General features: G+C 39.9%; 1 protein-coding gene across 10 annotated transcripts in view; it reads left to right on the top strand.

Annotated features, from left to right (window-relative positions):
- Nucleotides 1–15,165, top strand: part of dmd (dystrophin) — a 149,134-nt gene extending 133,969 nt beyond the window's left edge. For 8 of the 10 annotated variants that reach the window (XM_077514401.1, XM_077514399.1, XM_077514397.1 and 5 more), the window contains 16 exons: nt 219–280; nt 1,280–1,354; nt 2,841–3,042; nt 3,121–3,206; nt 3,676–3,833; nt 4,246–4,412; nt 4,783–4,894; nt 5,969–6,105; nt 7,215–7,253; nt 8,033–8,098; nt 10,481–10,546; nt 11,223–11,381; nt 11,537–11,780; nt 12,214–12,328; nt 13,030–13,119; nt 13,484–15,165. In XM_077514401.1, coding sequence (XP_077370527.1) covers nt 219–280; nt 1,280–1,354; nt 2,841–3,042; nt 3,121–3,206; nt 3,676–3,833; nt 4,246–4,412; nt 4,783–4,894; nt 5,969–6,105; nt 7,215–7,253; nt 8,033–8,098; nt 10,481–10,546; nt 11,223–11,381; nt 11,537–11,780; nt 12,214–12,328; nt 13,030–13,119; nt 13,484–13,596 — 1,891 coding nt within the window. In that variant the 3' untranslated portion in view covers nt 13,597–15,165. Of the gene's footprint in view, nt 1–218; nt 281–1,279; nt 1,355–2,840; nt 3,043–3,120; nt 3,207–3,675; nt 3,834–4,245; nt 4,413–4,782; nt 4,895–5,968; nt 6,110–7,214; nt 7,254–8,032; nt 8,099–10,480; nt 10,547–11,222; nt 11,382–11,536; nt 11,781–12,213; nt 12,329–13,029; nt 13,120–13,267; nt 13,294–13,483 lie in introns of those variants that run through there. The other 2 variants (XM_077514400.1, XM_077514404.1) reach the window with 2 other exon arrangements.
- Nucleotides 15,166–15,810: the final 645 nt, after the last annotated feature.

Raw genomic sequence — 15,810 nt, 5'->3', positions numbered from 1 at the left:
CTCTGGTGTTGTTTTAGCACTTTGCTATGAGACAAAATGTCTGGTATATCTTTCACTTATATTTTTTGACACTGGAAATGTAAAAATATATACATGATTAAGAAAGGTGTGTCAGAGTGGAGCAGTACTAGCTTTAAGCATTAAGCAGGCAAGAACTCAAAACAAAGACCGTAATGAAGAATCTTTTGTGTCTATTGTGTTTCCCTTTCTCCAAACAGCCACCAGACCCAGACAACATGCTGGGACCATCCCAAGATGGCGGAGCTCTATCAATCCCTTGGTAAGATGCTTTCTTCTTTCTCATTGAGGGGACTTTTACAACTGGAAACAGTGTTTTGTTGTCCCAGTGTCGCCACACGACTAACAGGGCTCCTGTGTCAGACTGATAAAGTGGTATTATAGCATTTTTTTCCCCGAGTCAGAGCAAGAGCGCAAAAGTAGAGTGTTGGCAGCAATACAGATGCACCAGTATTTGTAGATACTAGCATTTCTGTCAGTGCATTCCTAAGTATTAACTAATTTGCTCCCAAAAACGTATAAATATGTTCTAATTTAAATATTAATACATGCGCCCAAAGACGTATTTATACGTTTTTTTGGTGTGTTTTTTTTATGCAAAAGGGTTTGATGCAGCCTCAGAACTGAAGAGAATGATTGATGCAATGGTAGTTATTACAAAAAGGGCCAGCAGGTGGCAGCAGAGTATAAGAGATCAGCCAGGGTCATGTTGCAAAAGGCTCTTTTCCCCACAGTTTTAAAAGATTTGTGAATAATGAGGAAACTTAGCTATATTCTAATTGCTGCAAAACGGAGACAGATAGAAATCTACTTTCTTTCTGATGAAAGAAGAGACTCTATTCTTTCTTTTGGTAGGTTCCATATTTTATAGCGATAGAACACAATATTCTGTGGGCCTTGTAAAATCAATCAAAATCCAGTAAAACAGCCGGGAACGAAGGTGGTTGCTTCAGTAAAAATGTCTGGGAGTGAATGTGTTAAGTGATCGATGTGGGCATGCACGAGGAGGCAACCAAAACCACACTGGTCGGCCCACAGCAAGCAGTAGGACAAGCAGTTGGTGGGCATGCACTTTTTAATGTCACCAAAGTCTTCTCAAAGTGAAGGTTATAAAAATCACAAAGAAAAATATTTGAGTTATTTTCATGTAAACGTACCCACAGACTTTGCTTTTTCAATAGATGGCTTGTGAGAGTGTTTTATTCGAAGCAGTGCAATGTTGTCAAAAATATGTCTTTTGTGACTCATATTTCTTTTTCAGCTGACCTGAACAATGTTCGATTCTCAGCCTACAGAACAGCCATGAAACTCAGACGCCTACAGAAGGCTTTGTGCTGTGAGTGCTCTTCTTGATGCCTGCATCCATTTTCTATACAGTTTGTCCTGGTCAGGGAGGTCAGGGGCCAACTAGCTTTGAGTGAGAGGCAAGGTACACTGTGGACTGATCACCTGTCAGTCACAGGACAGACATGTCTTTTGCAGTGGACCACTAAAGCACTTTGAAGGATTTGTCTTAAAAATGTCTAGTATTTGACTTTGGCTTGGTGGTCTCTTTTCATGCCCTGTCATATTGTCGTTGACTTTCCTTTTGCATAACCCTGTCCTGCTAGCATAATGCTAGCACACACAAAACAAAACACTGTCGAAGGGCTAACAGTCAGAAGCATAGATGTTGTCGTGCTGTTCCCAAAAGTAGTAGGCTACAATGTAGGGATGGTACAGAATAATGGCATTTCTTTTCATTTCAATGGGATAAGATGATTTAAGTGTTTCGAGTTGAGTGTGGTCATGTAATGAATTGTATGTACTGGACTGTCTTGTCTTGCCAAATCTGTTGTCTTTTCTTATTCTGACCTAACCTGTTTTTTTACTTGCCTCATCCTGTCCAGTCTGGTCATACACTGCCTTTTTTTTTGCTTTCAATTTCCAATAGGCCTACGTGTTCATTTTCCCTGAAGATGTTAATAGTTATAAATTGTAAGCATTCAAAGTTAAATTAAATTCCAAAAAAGGCGACGGCAGGAGAATTGGCCCGATTTTAGCCCCAAATTTCCCCTCCCGACAATCGACGCGCCGACATCCAAACGATAATTTTAACAGATAATCCTGCCTTGTGTGTTGACACCACATAAGGCTCATACCGATATCGGCCCTCTGAAGGACCTTCGACTTCAAGTCTTAAAATCTTAAATGTGCATCACCATCCAATAGTTGAACATTACCTATGGTAATTGCAATTAATTAATTAAGAATACATTGAGCCCTGCGATTGTCTGGCAACCAGTTCACGGTGTACCCCGCCTACTGCCCGAAGCCGGCTGGGATAGGCTCCAGCACCCCCGCGACCCTTGTGAGGAGCAAGCGGTTAAGAAGATGGATGGATGGATACATTGAGCTTGCTTATTTTGCCACATTAAAAATGTTATTCTTTCATTTCATAATAAAAAAAATATTTCTTTAGATAGCCTACATGTTAAATATTGCAATAATATTGGTATTGCAATATTCAACAACCATATCACATATTGCATGTTTTTCCAATATCGTGCAGCTCTTCATGGTACTTTCAAAACTGTTACTCCTGTGATTTTTTTTTTCCCGCTTCAAGTGTGGCATCTCTCACAATTTGAAAGTCAATTTTTTAAATTTTGCCGTGTGAACCAGGCTTAACTTGAAACTACAAACATAATACAGTATGTAGTGGGAACATGTAAGATTGAATTAGTTTTAATCGATGTCTTGAATGCTGTCTCATTGCCCTCTCACCACCATCCTTTTTGCCGGCTCGATGGACACTCACCGTCCTCTCTTTTCGTTTCCAGTGGACCTGCTGAACATGCCAATGGCGTGCGAAGTGTTCGACCAGCATGGCCTGAAGCAAAATGAGCAGCTGCTCGACATCTCCCAGCTGGTTGCCTGTCTGACCAGCCTGTATCAGAGGCTGGAGCAGAATCATGCACACCTGGTCAGTGTCCCGCTGTGCGTCGACATGTGCCTCAACTGGCTACTCAATGTCTATGACACGTAGGTGCACATCAAGTTACTCGCCGCTTTGAAACTGTGCCAGACTTTTTGAGTTTTTCATGATTTGTTATTGAACAGAGGTCGCAGCGGAAAGATTCGCACCCTATCCTTCAAAACAGGAATCATCTCACTCTGCAAGGCCCACCTGGAGGATAAATACAGATGTGAGTCTTGCCACTCTTGAGCATCAACACTAGAAATTGCATATCGCTTAGAAAGCTTGTAAATACTGAGTGATGCTAAACAAATGAACTCTAAAAGCAAATCTATGGTGCTCTTCAACCTTCTTCTCTACTGCCGTAATTTAAATGTGTGAAGTGTTAGTCGAAAAGATGTTACATTTATAGTCAATTGCTTCCAAGGGAGACAAAATGCTGCCCGTAAGTGGCAAGTTGATTAAAAAAAAAATAAAAAATAGATTTGGCTGAAACTCGACCATCGTTAACATTATCACCAAGGGACTGGTAATTATAATTGTTGTGATGCTGAAATGGAAAGCACATTGTCGTCATCTTCTAGCAGGATAGCCATTATGTTTTGTTAAATTACTCAAAAACAATCCAGCCTTATTGATTTGATGATTCACTAAAACGGGCAGTGACATCAGTACTGAATTGGTTCCCCCTTGGACAGTCTTGTTCAGGCAGGTTGCGAGTGCCACCGGTTTCTGTGACCAGCGCCGCCTCGGTCTTCTCCTTCACGACTCCATTCAGATCCCGCGGCAACTTGGCGAGGTGGCTTCGTTCGGTGGCTCCAACATCGAACCATCTGTGCGAAGCTGCTTCCAGTTTGTAAGTGCATTTATTATGGCTTTCTGTTTGTAAATATTTAATTCTGTTTCTGGTGAATGTACATCTGTGTATCACTTATTTTTGAGACAATCGCAGCTTCAAGAGAGTCACACGTTTACCAAATGTTCACGTGGTGAAAGGCCGTCCATCCTCCGTCCACTAGGAGGCAGTGTTGCTGTCGCCATTGATCCGAACCAGCTATCGCCCATTTTTTTTCATTGAATAACAGAAAACGAGCCTTTATCTGAACTTCTATTATGTGTTTATCTAACACAAGTTGAGAAACAAAATATGACCATAATTTATTTCCCTCGAACTTGATTTGCCTTGACATGGAAGTTGTTCTTCTGGTGTTAGAAGAAGTTAACAGTAGAAGAAGAATGTCTTCACCCACTCCAAATTTCTTCCCCAGGCCAACAACAAACCAGAACTGGAGGCTGCCATGTTCCTGGACTGGATGCGTTTGGAACCCCAGTCCATGGTCTGGCTGCCTGTGCTGCACCGTGTGGCTGCCGCTGAGACCGCCAAACACCAGGCCAAGTGCAACATCTGCAAGGAGTGTCCCATCATCGGCTTCAGGTCAGCACAAAGTACCTCTGTAACATGTGTGAGCAGACTTTGGGGAAAATTTGGGTGCATCGTAAAGGGCAATAAAGCATGAGATTAATCTAGTTTTCACTGGAGCCTAAATTGAAACAAAATGAGACTAATGCTGTTGTCTCTATGCATTGTTGAGTACTGGGCGTGAAGCTATAATAGCACCCTGCGGTCTCATCGCTACAGTCTTAATCATGTACCAACAGACTTTATTTTTTCCTTTTTTTTTAACTGATGAAATGTATTCTTTTATACATCATTAATCTTTATTTCTCCAACAGCCAAATCCCTCTTTTTTTTTTTTTTCCTTTTTTTTTTTTTTAACTTCCCCTGTGTTTCTCTCGCAATGCAGATACCGCAGTCTGAAACATTTCAACTATGACATTTGCCAAAGCTGCTTCTTCTCTGGCCGTGTCGCCAAGGGACACAAGATGCAGTACCCTATGGTGGAGTACTGCACCCCGGTATGAGCTCATCTGTATTCATCCTCTGTCCAACCGTGTATCTAAAATGAAACACACACTAGGTGCCTGACTCTCTGAAAATACTTTGCTCCTGTCAGTGTTGTGAAAATCCCTCTGCTACTCAGATCTGCAATTACCCAGGCTCATTATAGTACTAGTTTGCAGATAGCATTATGCTTTTCCGTGAGCAAACAGTGTATTTTATTCAACAGGCAAGCCCTGCAAACTGAAGTCTACACACTATTGTAGTTAATAACCCAATTAAAAATTAGAGATTTAAAGCAACAACCTCATTACTACTAAACGGTTTTCCCCAAATCCCTTCATTACACCTTTTAAGTATTTATTGTATGAATAACTGAGAAGCAAGCATTCCTACCAATTTCAGTTATTGTTTGGGGTTAAATCTGTTTTTTTGCAAGCTCAGACACTTTTTTTTTTTTTTTTTTTTTTTTGCTTCTGAAATTCTGTTTTGTATTTAATCAGCCAGAAGTTGGGCACAAAAGCAATGATGCATCAGTGATGCTGCAGCATTTTAAGTGTCCTACCAAATTGCTGGAAAACCAACATAAGTCAATCTTGTGTAAGGGTGTCAACTTGTAAAGATAAAACAAAACCATACTGAGAAGGACCTAAAAACTAAATTAATTATTTCATTGAATGTTTTTCTTATTTTGAACAGGTTAAAAAACATCAAAGAATTCACTTTACACAAGTTCTTTAGATGAAAGAAATAAATGGAGGAGAATAATGTAGGTAATACCCTGTTGAATCCCTCAGAACTACAGTACAAGCTGAATCAGGATGACATTGGGGCAATGTGATGGGAAGCCATGAGCTTCTCACAAAGCCTTGGTGATTGATACATCATTATTTTTCTGTCCATGATCGGGGGTTTAATCCTTTCGCAGAAAAAAAATCAATATTTCAAAAATGATAATCAGGCTAAGAAAATGAATAGCTCTTCCTTGGCAAGCAAGTCATTTATATTGTTGAGTATCTGGGTAATGAAAATGGCAATGCAATGACTCACCACATTGTTAATCGTTGTTTAAAAATGCCTTTTTCCTTCAGACTACATCCGGTGAGGACGTCCGGGATTTTGCCAAGGTACTGAAGAACAAATTCAGGACTAAGCGCTACTTTACCAAACACCCACGGATGGGATACCTACCCGTCCAGACCATCCTGGAAGGCGATAACATGGAAACGTGAGTTTCACAAATCCTGTTGTCTTCCACTGTACATTGTGATTGAGTCTGTTATCTCAATCAATATTCAAGACGAAAAAATGAAGTAATGTTTTTTGGAGAAAAAAAATAATTACAACAAAGTGTTTTTCTCCATTTTTTTCTTTGCTTTAATTCAATGGACACTGTGCTGGTCCATCTGGTGTGTGCACATTGGCCACCTGGGGGCAGTATAATATAAACTTACTTGTGAGACAGTCACAGCTACTCAGTAAACTGCAGTATAGTGAACCCCCTCATACTCACAAATCGGTACCCGCAGAATCATATTGCTTTCATATTACTACTCACATTTTTTTGATAGTTTGAATGTACCTTTCTGTATTTACTTGTAACAGGTTGTCTGTGATATATAATGGAGTTTAGCTCACGGTTACTCAATTCCCAATGATTATATCTGTATTGCATTCTCAGTGTGAGTGACAGGAAGATCTGTTTATACTGGTGGTGGCGTATCAAAAATGAGCAGTAGACATGAGGTCTGTACCTGTTGTGTGAAAACACTTCTTCTTTTTTTTTTTTTTTTTTTAAGACTGTATATCATTTTTTAAAGGGTGCCCATGGCAGGAGTACATACAGTATTTACATACATATTTACAAAAGAATAACACACCACACGAGTGCCACCTTTTCATCCCACAAAATGCTGTCAAGCTTTCATAATTCCATCTGTTTTTTAGCAGCCTGACACCTGCCAAGATTTAGATGATGTATGTCTGAAAAGTAATTCAGTAATTATGGAAGCCAGATGGTGATGCACACAGTGTAATTAACGTTGCATTGTAGTTTACGTTTTATAAAGATTACTGTAATTATACCCGCAGCTGTACTAAGATTAGTTTTCAATGAGGAGGCGTTCGTTAATGGCGGAGAGCCATTCCTATTAAAGTCAAAATGAAAGTAGATATGTGTGATAAGGAAAACTTACTTCTACGTTTGGCTTGTACATTGGTAAGAATAATATTGTGTATAGATAGTCAACATAGTTTGATTGTCAGTCAGGTTCCATCATCTCTTGCTGGACAGTCTTCCACCACCAGTGTCATCTCATGTTTTTTTTTGTCTTGCAGTCCTATCACACTGATCAACTTCTGGCCCGTGGACCATGCGTAAGTACCTGTTCCGCTTCCCATGATATTGGACTAACGAGAACAGTTTCCCAGCTATGACTGAGTCATGGCGCATATTTTATAGTATAGAAATGACCCAGTCAAAAATGAAACAAAAAGTAAATATACAGGTTAAAGTTGGAGAGTTTAGCCTTGAAGCTGCTAGCAAGATTTGAAGGTAGCCTCATTCCACTCCTTCTTCCCTCCTCGCGTCTCTGCCCAAGAAATGTTCACTAACGGTGCCACACTAAGGTAGCATGACATAGCTAGCATGACTGTTATGAATGTTACCGGTTTGATGTTGTATTTTTTGGACTGTACTATCACGTAAAACATAAGTGAGGCGATCAATTTACCTGATGATAGGAATGGACAAGAAATACAGTTTTAACATTTGACTTTTTCTTTTTTAACCATTGCCATCTCAAATACCATTTACTTTTTCAGTCGGTCACTATACGTCACCGGCATAGAAAGATACAATAATGTAATAAATCATTTTGCCTTGATGCGCCAGCACTGTTCCAAAGAAATAACTTGTTCAATATGAAATTGTTATCATAAAAGGTCGGGTCTGATGAAAGCATAATTTTTCAAGGATAAAAACGCTGCATGCTCGTTGAAGTCCTCTGAGATGGCTGACTTCTTATTTACACGTGTGTCATGCCGACACGGCCCTTCTGTGGGCTCCTGCGGCGTACGGCTGCGTATGGATTAATGAGTCTCCCGTTTGCGTTTCACAAAGCCGCTGTCTTCTCTGTTTTTAATTTTTCCGGCAGGCCTGGCACATCCCCTCAGCTCTCGCATGACGACACACACACTCGGATCGAGCACTACGCCAACCGGTAACACACACAAACACACACGCAGTCAGCACCTGCCGCCGTGCGCAGCTTTGTGAGTGTTTCACATAATGGCTTCTCCAGAGAGCTCTCCCAGACCCGGGAACATTTTGATTGATGTGATTTGGAATCATCATTTTGGAGAAATAATAAAGCGCTGCGCGCTTCCTGCAAGGGGATGCGCCTCCTCCCCTCCCCCATCCCACCTATGTAACCCACATGGGATCAGCTGCCCTCATTCTTCCCTGATGCAGCGCTAGTCCAAATTTCAGTCCTTATCATTTCACTTCATGAATCTAAAAGTTGAGTAAAGGTAGCTTTTACAAAAAGTTAAAAGCACACTGGTGCTTTTAAATTTGTTTAATTCAGGAGGGCGGACGGTTGTTCACAGCAGTGGCCGAGCAATGTGAAAAATGTTGCAGAAGTGCAACCATTTTAGCTGGAATGGACCATTCATACAGATTTCCAAAATTTTCACGCCCGTGCTAATATCCTAACTAGGGATGTAATGATAATGGCAATATCGTGACGTCGCGATATTAAAACTGCCACAATATATCGTCGTCATCATGTCACAATATTAAAAGCAGCGCATCTGTTAAAAGTCGGGTTGATTTCCATTTGCGCAGTTCTAGCACCTTCTGGTGGCTAGTTCTTTTTGTGCAGATTAATTTTCACGAGGCATGTTTTGGCCCTTCTATGTTTAAAACCCGCGCTAATGGTCAGAAAAAGGGGATTGTAATATACTTGTGAACCTAGTCAATATGTGGAGGAACTCAATGTGTGCTTGTATTAGCAAGTGCCTCAATATTAAATGTTTAATAGAGATTGTATGTGTTTATGTGAATTGCTCTAATGTGCAAAAGCACAATATTTTATTTTTTTGTCTTTTTTTTTTTTTTTTTTTTTTTTTTTTTAGTATGAGCTCTTCTTTTATACAATATTGTGACTTTTTGTATCGCCAACCTCACCACAATATCGTGATAATTATCATATCCTGACCTTCATATTGTGATAATATCGTATTGTGATGTTTGGATATTGTTACATCCCTATTCCTAACACGACATTGATAGCAGGAGTGTTCCAAGTGTGCTCCCCGAATATGTATTTAGTAACAAACCCATGTAGACAGTAGAAGTGCTAGTGTTAGCATAGTGGCTTAGCTACCTAGTCAACAAAGCTAGCTAACATAAACGATAGCCAGCTAGCCAGAGTGGGCTGCGGCACTCCTATTTTCTGACAATGGCACATTCCAGCAGTGCTCTGAGTTTACACACTGTTAGAGAGGAGTGGGAACGCAGCCTTATTTATCTACCTATAGCTAGCTAAGTAAATACCTTGCAATCGAGCTAGTTAGCTATATTATCGGTACTGTAAAGATTGATGTCTCAAAACAAATCCACATCGGTTCCAATTATCCCTTAGTTTAATTAGCTTAATCCCTTATTCTTTCTGTTGAAAAAATGCCTAGTTCCTATTTTGTGTACTTTTTTGGGATTTAAGAATGTCACCAGCTTACACCCACCATGTTCGATATGTTACATATGAGTCATGGCTTTAAAAGCTGCCATTATTGATTAATTTGGAGAGTCAGGACATCTTTGGGAAGCTGCTTGCATCATGCAGGGTGTCAGCATGGGCTCTTTAAACCTTAGTCAATACGCCAACTCAGAAAAATCCATTAATATTGTTGAGGTGCCACCAAGATTCCAGTTCGTAGCCATCTAAAAAGACATTGGTGAGGGCATGAGTAACATCCATCAGTGCGGTATTTGTTGGGTTGCAGCCATATGACACATGTTAGATCCCCCAACTCTGGGCCCTTGAAAACAGTTGTTGCCCCCCCAAGCTTGCGCGCGCTGTCTTCATGCGCAAATGAAACCATGACATCTGTCAATGAGGCAATTCAGCTGCACTTTCATATTGGCTTCAAGAGATGTATTGTCAATGCTTACGTGGAGGACGGCAGCTAAAAATTGTCAAAACATGACAGCGTCCAACTGCCATAACATTTTCATCACACCTTCCACAATCTTAGTCAAGTTGTTTCTGTGGCCACTGCGGGGTTTTATTTCATTAACAGAGGGGTGCAACAATTGTGTCCACGTGTAATTGATTGTAGTTTGCAGTGTACTGCGCCATACTAAAAGCTTGCTTCTAAAACATTTTGGTTTCTTTACTTATAGCAACATACAAGTCAAAAATAATAATGGCAGGATCTTTTACTTTTTTTAAGAATTAAAATCCATTTTGACGTTTTATCCTTTCAGACACTGTTAGGCATATGATGCCGTTTTATTTATTTCATCAGGGTTGTAAGGGACACTTTAAAATCTAATTTAAAGGTAATGTTTGCAACTGACTGCTCTGTTTCTTCCACAGGTTAGCAGAAATGGAGAACCGTAATGGCTCTTATCTGAATGACAGTATCTCACCCAATGAGAGCATGTGAGAAACACTTTCTGTTTGCTTTCTTATTTCTTTTTGTCATCACTTGCTGATTGGCTGGCTGCGCATCCTTCTTTGCACCCATGCGCTGGTTTGGAAAGATGGCCATTCCTGGTTTTGCATAGTTTGCATGGTCCTTGATGCATGTGCAGATTAGAATTAATATTTTGTATTAAGTGCATTTTAAAAAATGATTGCATATGACATATGTCATTGTAATTTGCTTTCTCCGCATTGTTAGCATTGGTTTGTTGTTCAGGCCATTTTTTAAATGTGACTCTGAAATTGTGACATTTTTTAAAGTACCTTATACCAAAGGTGTCTCTCTGGCACATTACTCTTCTCCATTTCCCTTTATATTACAGATTAACAATTGATTCATCACTGTGTTCAATTTGAACTTTGTCCCATCCACACAAGTGAAAAATTGGAATATATGGTTATTGACAATATTTGATATAGAGAGTTAAAAAAGGTTATTTCCCGTCGTCAGGTTATCTGAAAATGTTGCCCAGTTACCATCGCTCTGAAGCCTGTTTGTGTTGATGAATTGTTCCACAGTCTGCCAAATAGATTTTGGGTCCTTTTGTCTTTTTTTTTACTAAAACACTGTTTGCTGCATTTACAAGCGCTTTATCCTCACTTTGGTGTGTTTGCTACGCATGTTTGTTTGCAGTGATGACGAGCACATGTTGATCCAACACTACTGCCAGTCTCTGAACCAAGGCTCTCCCCTCAGCCAGCCCCGCAGCCCGGCCCAGATTCTCATCTCCATGGAAACAGAGGAGAAGGGAGAGCTGGAGCGGGTCCTCAATGACCTGGAGCAGGAAAACAGGTCAGTGGGCGTCGCCGTCCTTTTTCAAAGCCCGAGTCGAACGGCCGCCAAATGCCTCCTGTATCTTGGAATCGTGCCTTGACGTGTCTCTCGAGCTCAGTCGGACTGAGTTGATCACATTGCCAAGATTACTAATGCTGTCATGGCGTCTGCAGGAAGCTGCAAGCCGAATATGACCGTCTGAAGAAGGCGCATGACAGGAAGGGTCTGTCCCCGCTCCCGTCGCCCCCGGAAATGCTGCCGGTGTCGCCGCAGCGCGCGCGGGACGCCGAGCTCATTGCCGAGGCCAAGCTGCTGCGGCAGCACAAGGGCCGCCTGGAAGCCCGCATGCAGATCCTGGAGGACCACAACAAACAGCTAGAGTCTCAACTGCACCGACTGAGGCAGCTCCTCGAGCAGGTTCGTCATGCTCACACACGCAAGTCTGCAGTCAAGTTAATGCAAAAAAGTGTTTCAATTCCTGTATCGCAAGGCACTAATGTAGAACATACACTAAAGAATTAAACCTTTCTTTGTAACATTTTTTCACTTCACAAACTATTTTTTTTTTTTCAATTTTTCTCCATGCTCACTTGCATTTTCCTATGCTAATGACATTAGCACCTTCTTCTCAGCACTCACTTTCTTTAGTCCACTGTTTTGAGAGAAAAAAAAAAAAAAGACATACTTGCCGTATAAAAGATATACGGCAGAATGCCTGCATAAACAAATGGACTATACAAGCACAACACACGACCTGACTGTGAGGGCATTTGTAAGTTAAAGTATCGCCATATTTTGCAGTGTCTATTTTTACATTTGACCGTGTGTCTAACGTGTGTGTTGCCGGCAGACGGATTCCAAGGTGAACGGCACCGCTCTGTCCTCGCCTTCCACCTCGTCTCAGCGCTCTGACTCCTCCCTGCCTCATCTGCGCGTGGCTGCCAGCCAGACCACTGACACAATGGGTGAGAAGATATACGCTCATGCTCATGATTGAATTAACCTTGTGCAGTATTTGTACAAAATGTAGACTTTTTTTTTTTTTGTTTTTTTTTTTTGATAATGATATTATCATAGATAAAGTATATTTTAAAAAATCACATAGGGAGCTGAAATTTCACCCAGTTTGTCCAAACATGTTGAAGTTCAAAATGGCTCCAACTTAATTATTATGTCATTATTGGAGCTAAATATTCATCATGTGAAAGGTCTAATTGTACAAAATTTACACCCATTGACTCCCATTATAAATCATAATTTTGCATGTTTTTTATGAACTTTACACCAGATGTGTTATAATGCATTTCCTATTATTACCCAATTTATCCCTTCAGTGGGACCTCAACTGAAGGTGGAAAATAAAAAATGTGATTGGAGTCTTAAAAGCCATAAAGAGCTGCTTATCATTTATGTATGGATACGTCTGATGCCAGTAAACATTTTGAGTGGTCGAAATTAAAAAAATAAATAAATAAATAAATAAATACAAAATTAAAAAAAATCATAAATAACTTAATTATCACACTCATAAAGAGTGTCCAAATTTTGGACAGAATACCGCATATGGAGTAAAAGTATTTTTCGCCCCAATGATTAATTGGTTCATTTTCTTCAGACGCTCAAGGGTATTCAATTGTTGGTATCCATTTTGGCCTTTCTGTTTTAGGTGATGACGAGCTGTCCATCCCTTCTCAAGACCCATCTGGACTGGAGGAGGTGATGGAACAACTCAACAACTCTTTCCCTCATAGCCAAGGTGAAGATATCTGCTTTTTTGCTCGATTGCAATGCTCAGTCCATTCTTGTAGAGTTTTCTCCTCAACTTGATCTTTCTTTCCTATCTGTGACTAAAACTGATTTTCCAACTTCATTATCTTCCTTTCCTACTTATCTTTGTGGGCCAGGAGGGAGAAGGGGACACCAATGAGAGGTTAGTGGTTCTACTCTCTTAACTTTCCTTCTTTGGCTGCCTTTTGTACTGTCAGAGTCAAATTATGCAATTATATATATATATATATATATATATATATATATATATTTTTTTTTTTTTTTTTACTACAATTTTCATACAGTATGGGTCATGTAAACCTTTTGTTTTCCAACTCTCTGTCACTCCGCAGGTCCTAGCATCGGAAGCTTGTTCCACATGGCCGACGATCTGGGCCGTGCCATGGAGTCCCTGGTCAACGTCATGACGGATGAGCCGAGCGCCATCGAGGCCCCGCCCTACTGACACTGCTCCCTCAAGCCCCACGCACCCGCCTCTTCCCATATCCTAGTCAGTTGTGCCCACTTGGAGACAAACAGAATATAAAATGTCTATTTTTGTGAAGGATTGCAGTTGCAGCAATGATGAGTTTAAAAAAAAAAAATTGTAGAGTTAGTAGTTTCTTAAACGTCCTGAAGTTGTTTTATTGGGGGGGTCGTTTTTAAAGTTCTATGCAATTGTATAAAAATAAAAAATAAAACAAAAAAACTTTTATTTGGGGGGGGGCAGTCAACAAAGAAACATACAAATAAGTGTGTTTAGTGTGGTAATGTTTGCATCGCTTTGTAACAGGGAAATAAGCATTTCAGACGTTTGTATTTAAAAAAAAAAAAAAAAAAAAGTGATTGTAATAATAAGGGCGTTTCCTAAGAGGAAAATGTCTTTATATAACAACGTACAATACTGTTAAGGTAATGCAGGCATCCTGGAACTTTACAGTACGTTGTAGGTGTGTGTGGGTGCGTGTGTGTGTGTGTTTTGGTGGTCCCAATGCAGTACAATACTCACATTTTTTTTTCTTTTGTCTCCATCCATCCATCTTCTGTAGGCTTCTCAATGTTTAATATCCATAATATCCAATAACTGATTTAGTCATCCTTGAATGGTGTTTGGGGGGGGCTGGAGTAAAAAATGAAAAGTGCATGTTGTAGGGAATAATTAGACATTGGATTGGATTGAATTAGTTTCAAAACAACAGCAATCTGTTTTAGTCGTGGCTCTGTTACTTTGGGTAAGACCTGGCATCCATCATGGCCGGTTGGCTGGCCAAACAATAAGTTGCTGCAATACGGCCTCGCTTGAAAGTGTTTCGCCAATTTAAAGCTTTCATTTGTGTCTTTGTGTTTGCAGATTGTGAAAGAAAACTTGCAGGTCCTTGCACTGGCACACGTGACTTTTGAATTTAGTACAAACTGCACACTGGCTTTTAGTGTTATAATTCAATCTCTTCCTGTCTTAAGTACTGTAAGATTTTTATTTTTTTTTCATTAACTTTAAAATGTCAAATGATCACACATTATTTAAGTTTCCAATGCAAACACTACTTGGCCTCACGTATGAAATCAAATACGGAGGTGACTGCTCTACTGTAGCCAACTCCTTGAACGGAGCCTGAAATAAGAATGTTTTGAATGCATTCACTGCATTTTGTCTTCTCTGTTGAGGTAATTCATGGCTCAACAGCTACTACTACTGTCGACCTTGCTACAAACAGTACCTAGTTTATCTGTGTGTCATTGTAAGAGTGTTTCTGTCTTTGTTTTCAAAGTCTATTTAGTTTTGTTTTGATGTTGTGGGGTTATTACTAAGCATGCATGAGTGGCTAAATGAAATCCATCCGTCGATGAAAGGGTGATGGACATACACACATGCACACACACTGCTGCATGACCCAGCATCATTTTTGTTTTGATCAAGACACTGAATTGGTTTGTTTAACTTTTATGTGTCATTCTTGCAACACGATACTTCACAGCATATCAGACACCACCAAATATATGCCTTACTACTACTGTATTATTATAAAAAAAAAAAAAAAAAAAAAAAATGCTTTACTGTACATCAATAAAGCACGCAGTTATGTTGATTTGACTTTTTCTTGTGCTGGGTTGTTATTGATTCATTTCAGTATTGTTCTTTGAAATGTGTGCAAGATGTATTCAGTTTACGGAGTTTCGAGGTTACCAGCAGCTCACAATTAAGTAGTTTATACTCAGCGGCTCAAGAATACAGTACATCATCACGCAGCATAAGCTGACTTTCTGTTCTTCATTATCATTTTTGCGACCACATAGTCAGTGTACAGCTTGTTTAACTAAATTGACTGTCTCCTTGAAATAACTCAACACATTAGCTATAGTAATTTTCAAAATTGCTGGCAACAAAAGTGAGTACACCCCTTCATGAAAATGTGCTCAGACCATTTGAAACAACTGCATGGCTGTATCCCCAGAAGGAAACATGTAAAGATGATGCATAAGAAAGCCGGCAGTTTGCTGAAGACAATCACATTGATTGAGAAACTGGATGACTGCAACCATGTTCTGTGGTCTGAATTCTGTTCAGACAATAAATAAAAAAAAAAAAAAAAAAATCAACCCCATACCTGCCGCCACAACAACCACTTCCTTGATAAAGACGCTGAGGATAAAGGTGATGCTTTCAGATTTAAACCCTGTT

This window comes from Festucalex cinctus, chromosome 2, assembly GCF_051991245.1.
Source record: "Festucalex cinctus isolate MCC-2025b chromosome 2, RoL_Fcin_1.0, whole genome shotgun sequence".
Lineage (NCBI taxonomy): Eukaryota > Metazoa > Chordata > Actinopteri > Syngnathiformes > Syngnathidae > Festucalex > Festucalex cinctus.
This window is presented reverse-complemented; position numbering and strand designations above follow the sequence as displayed.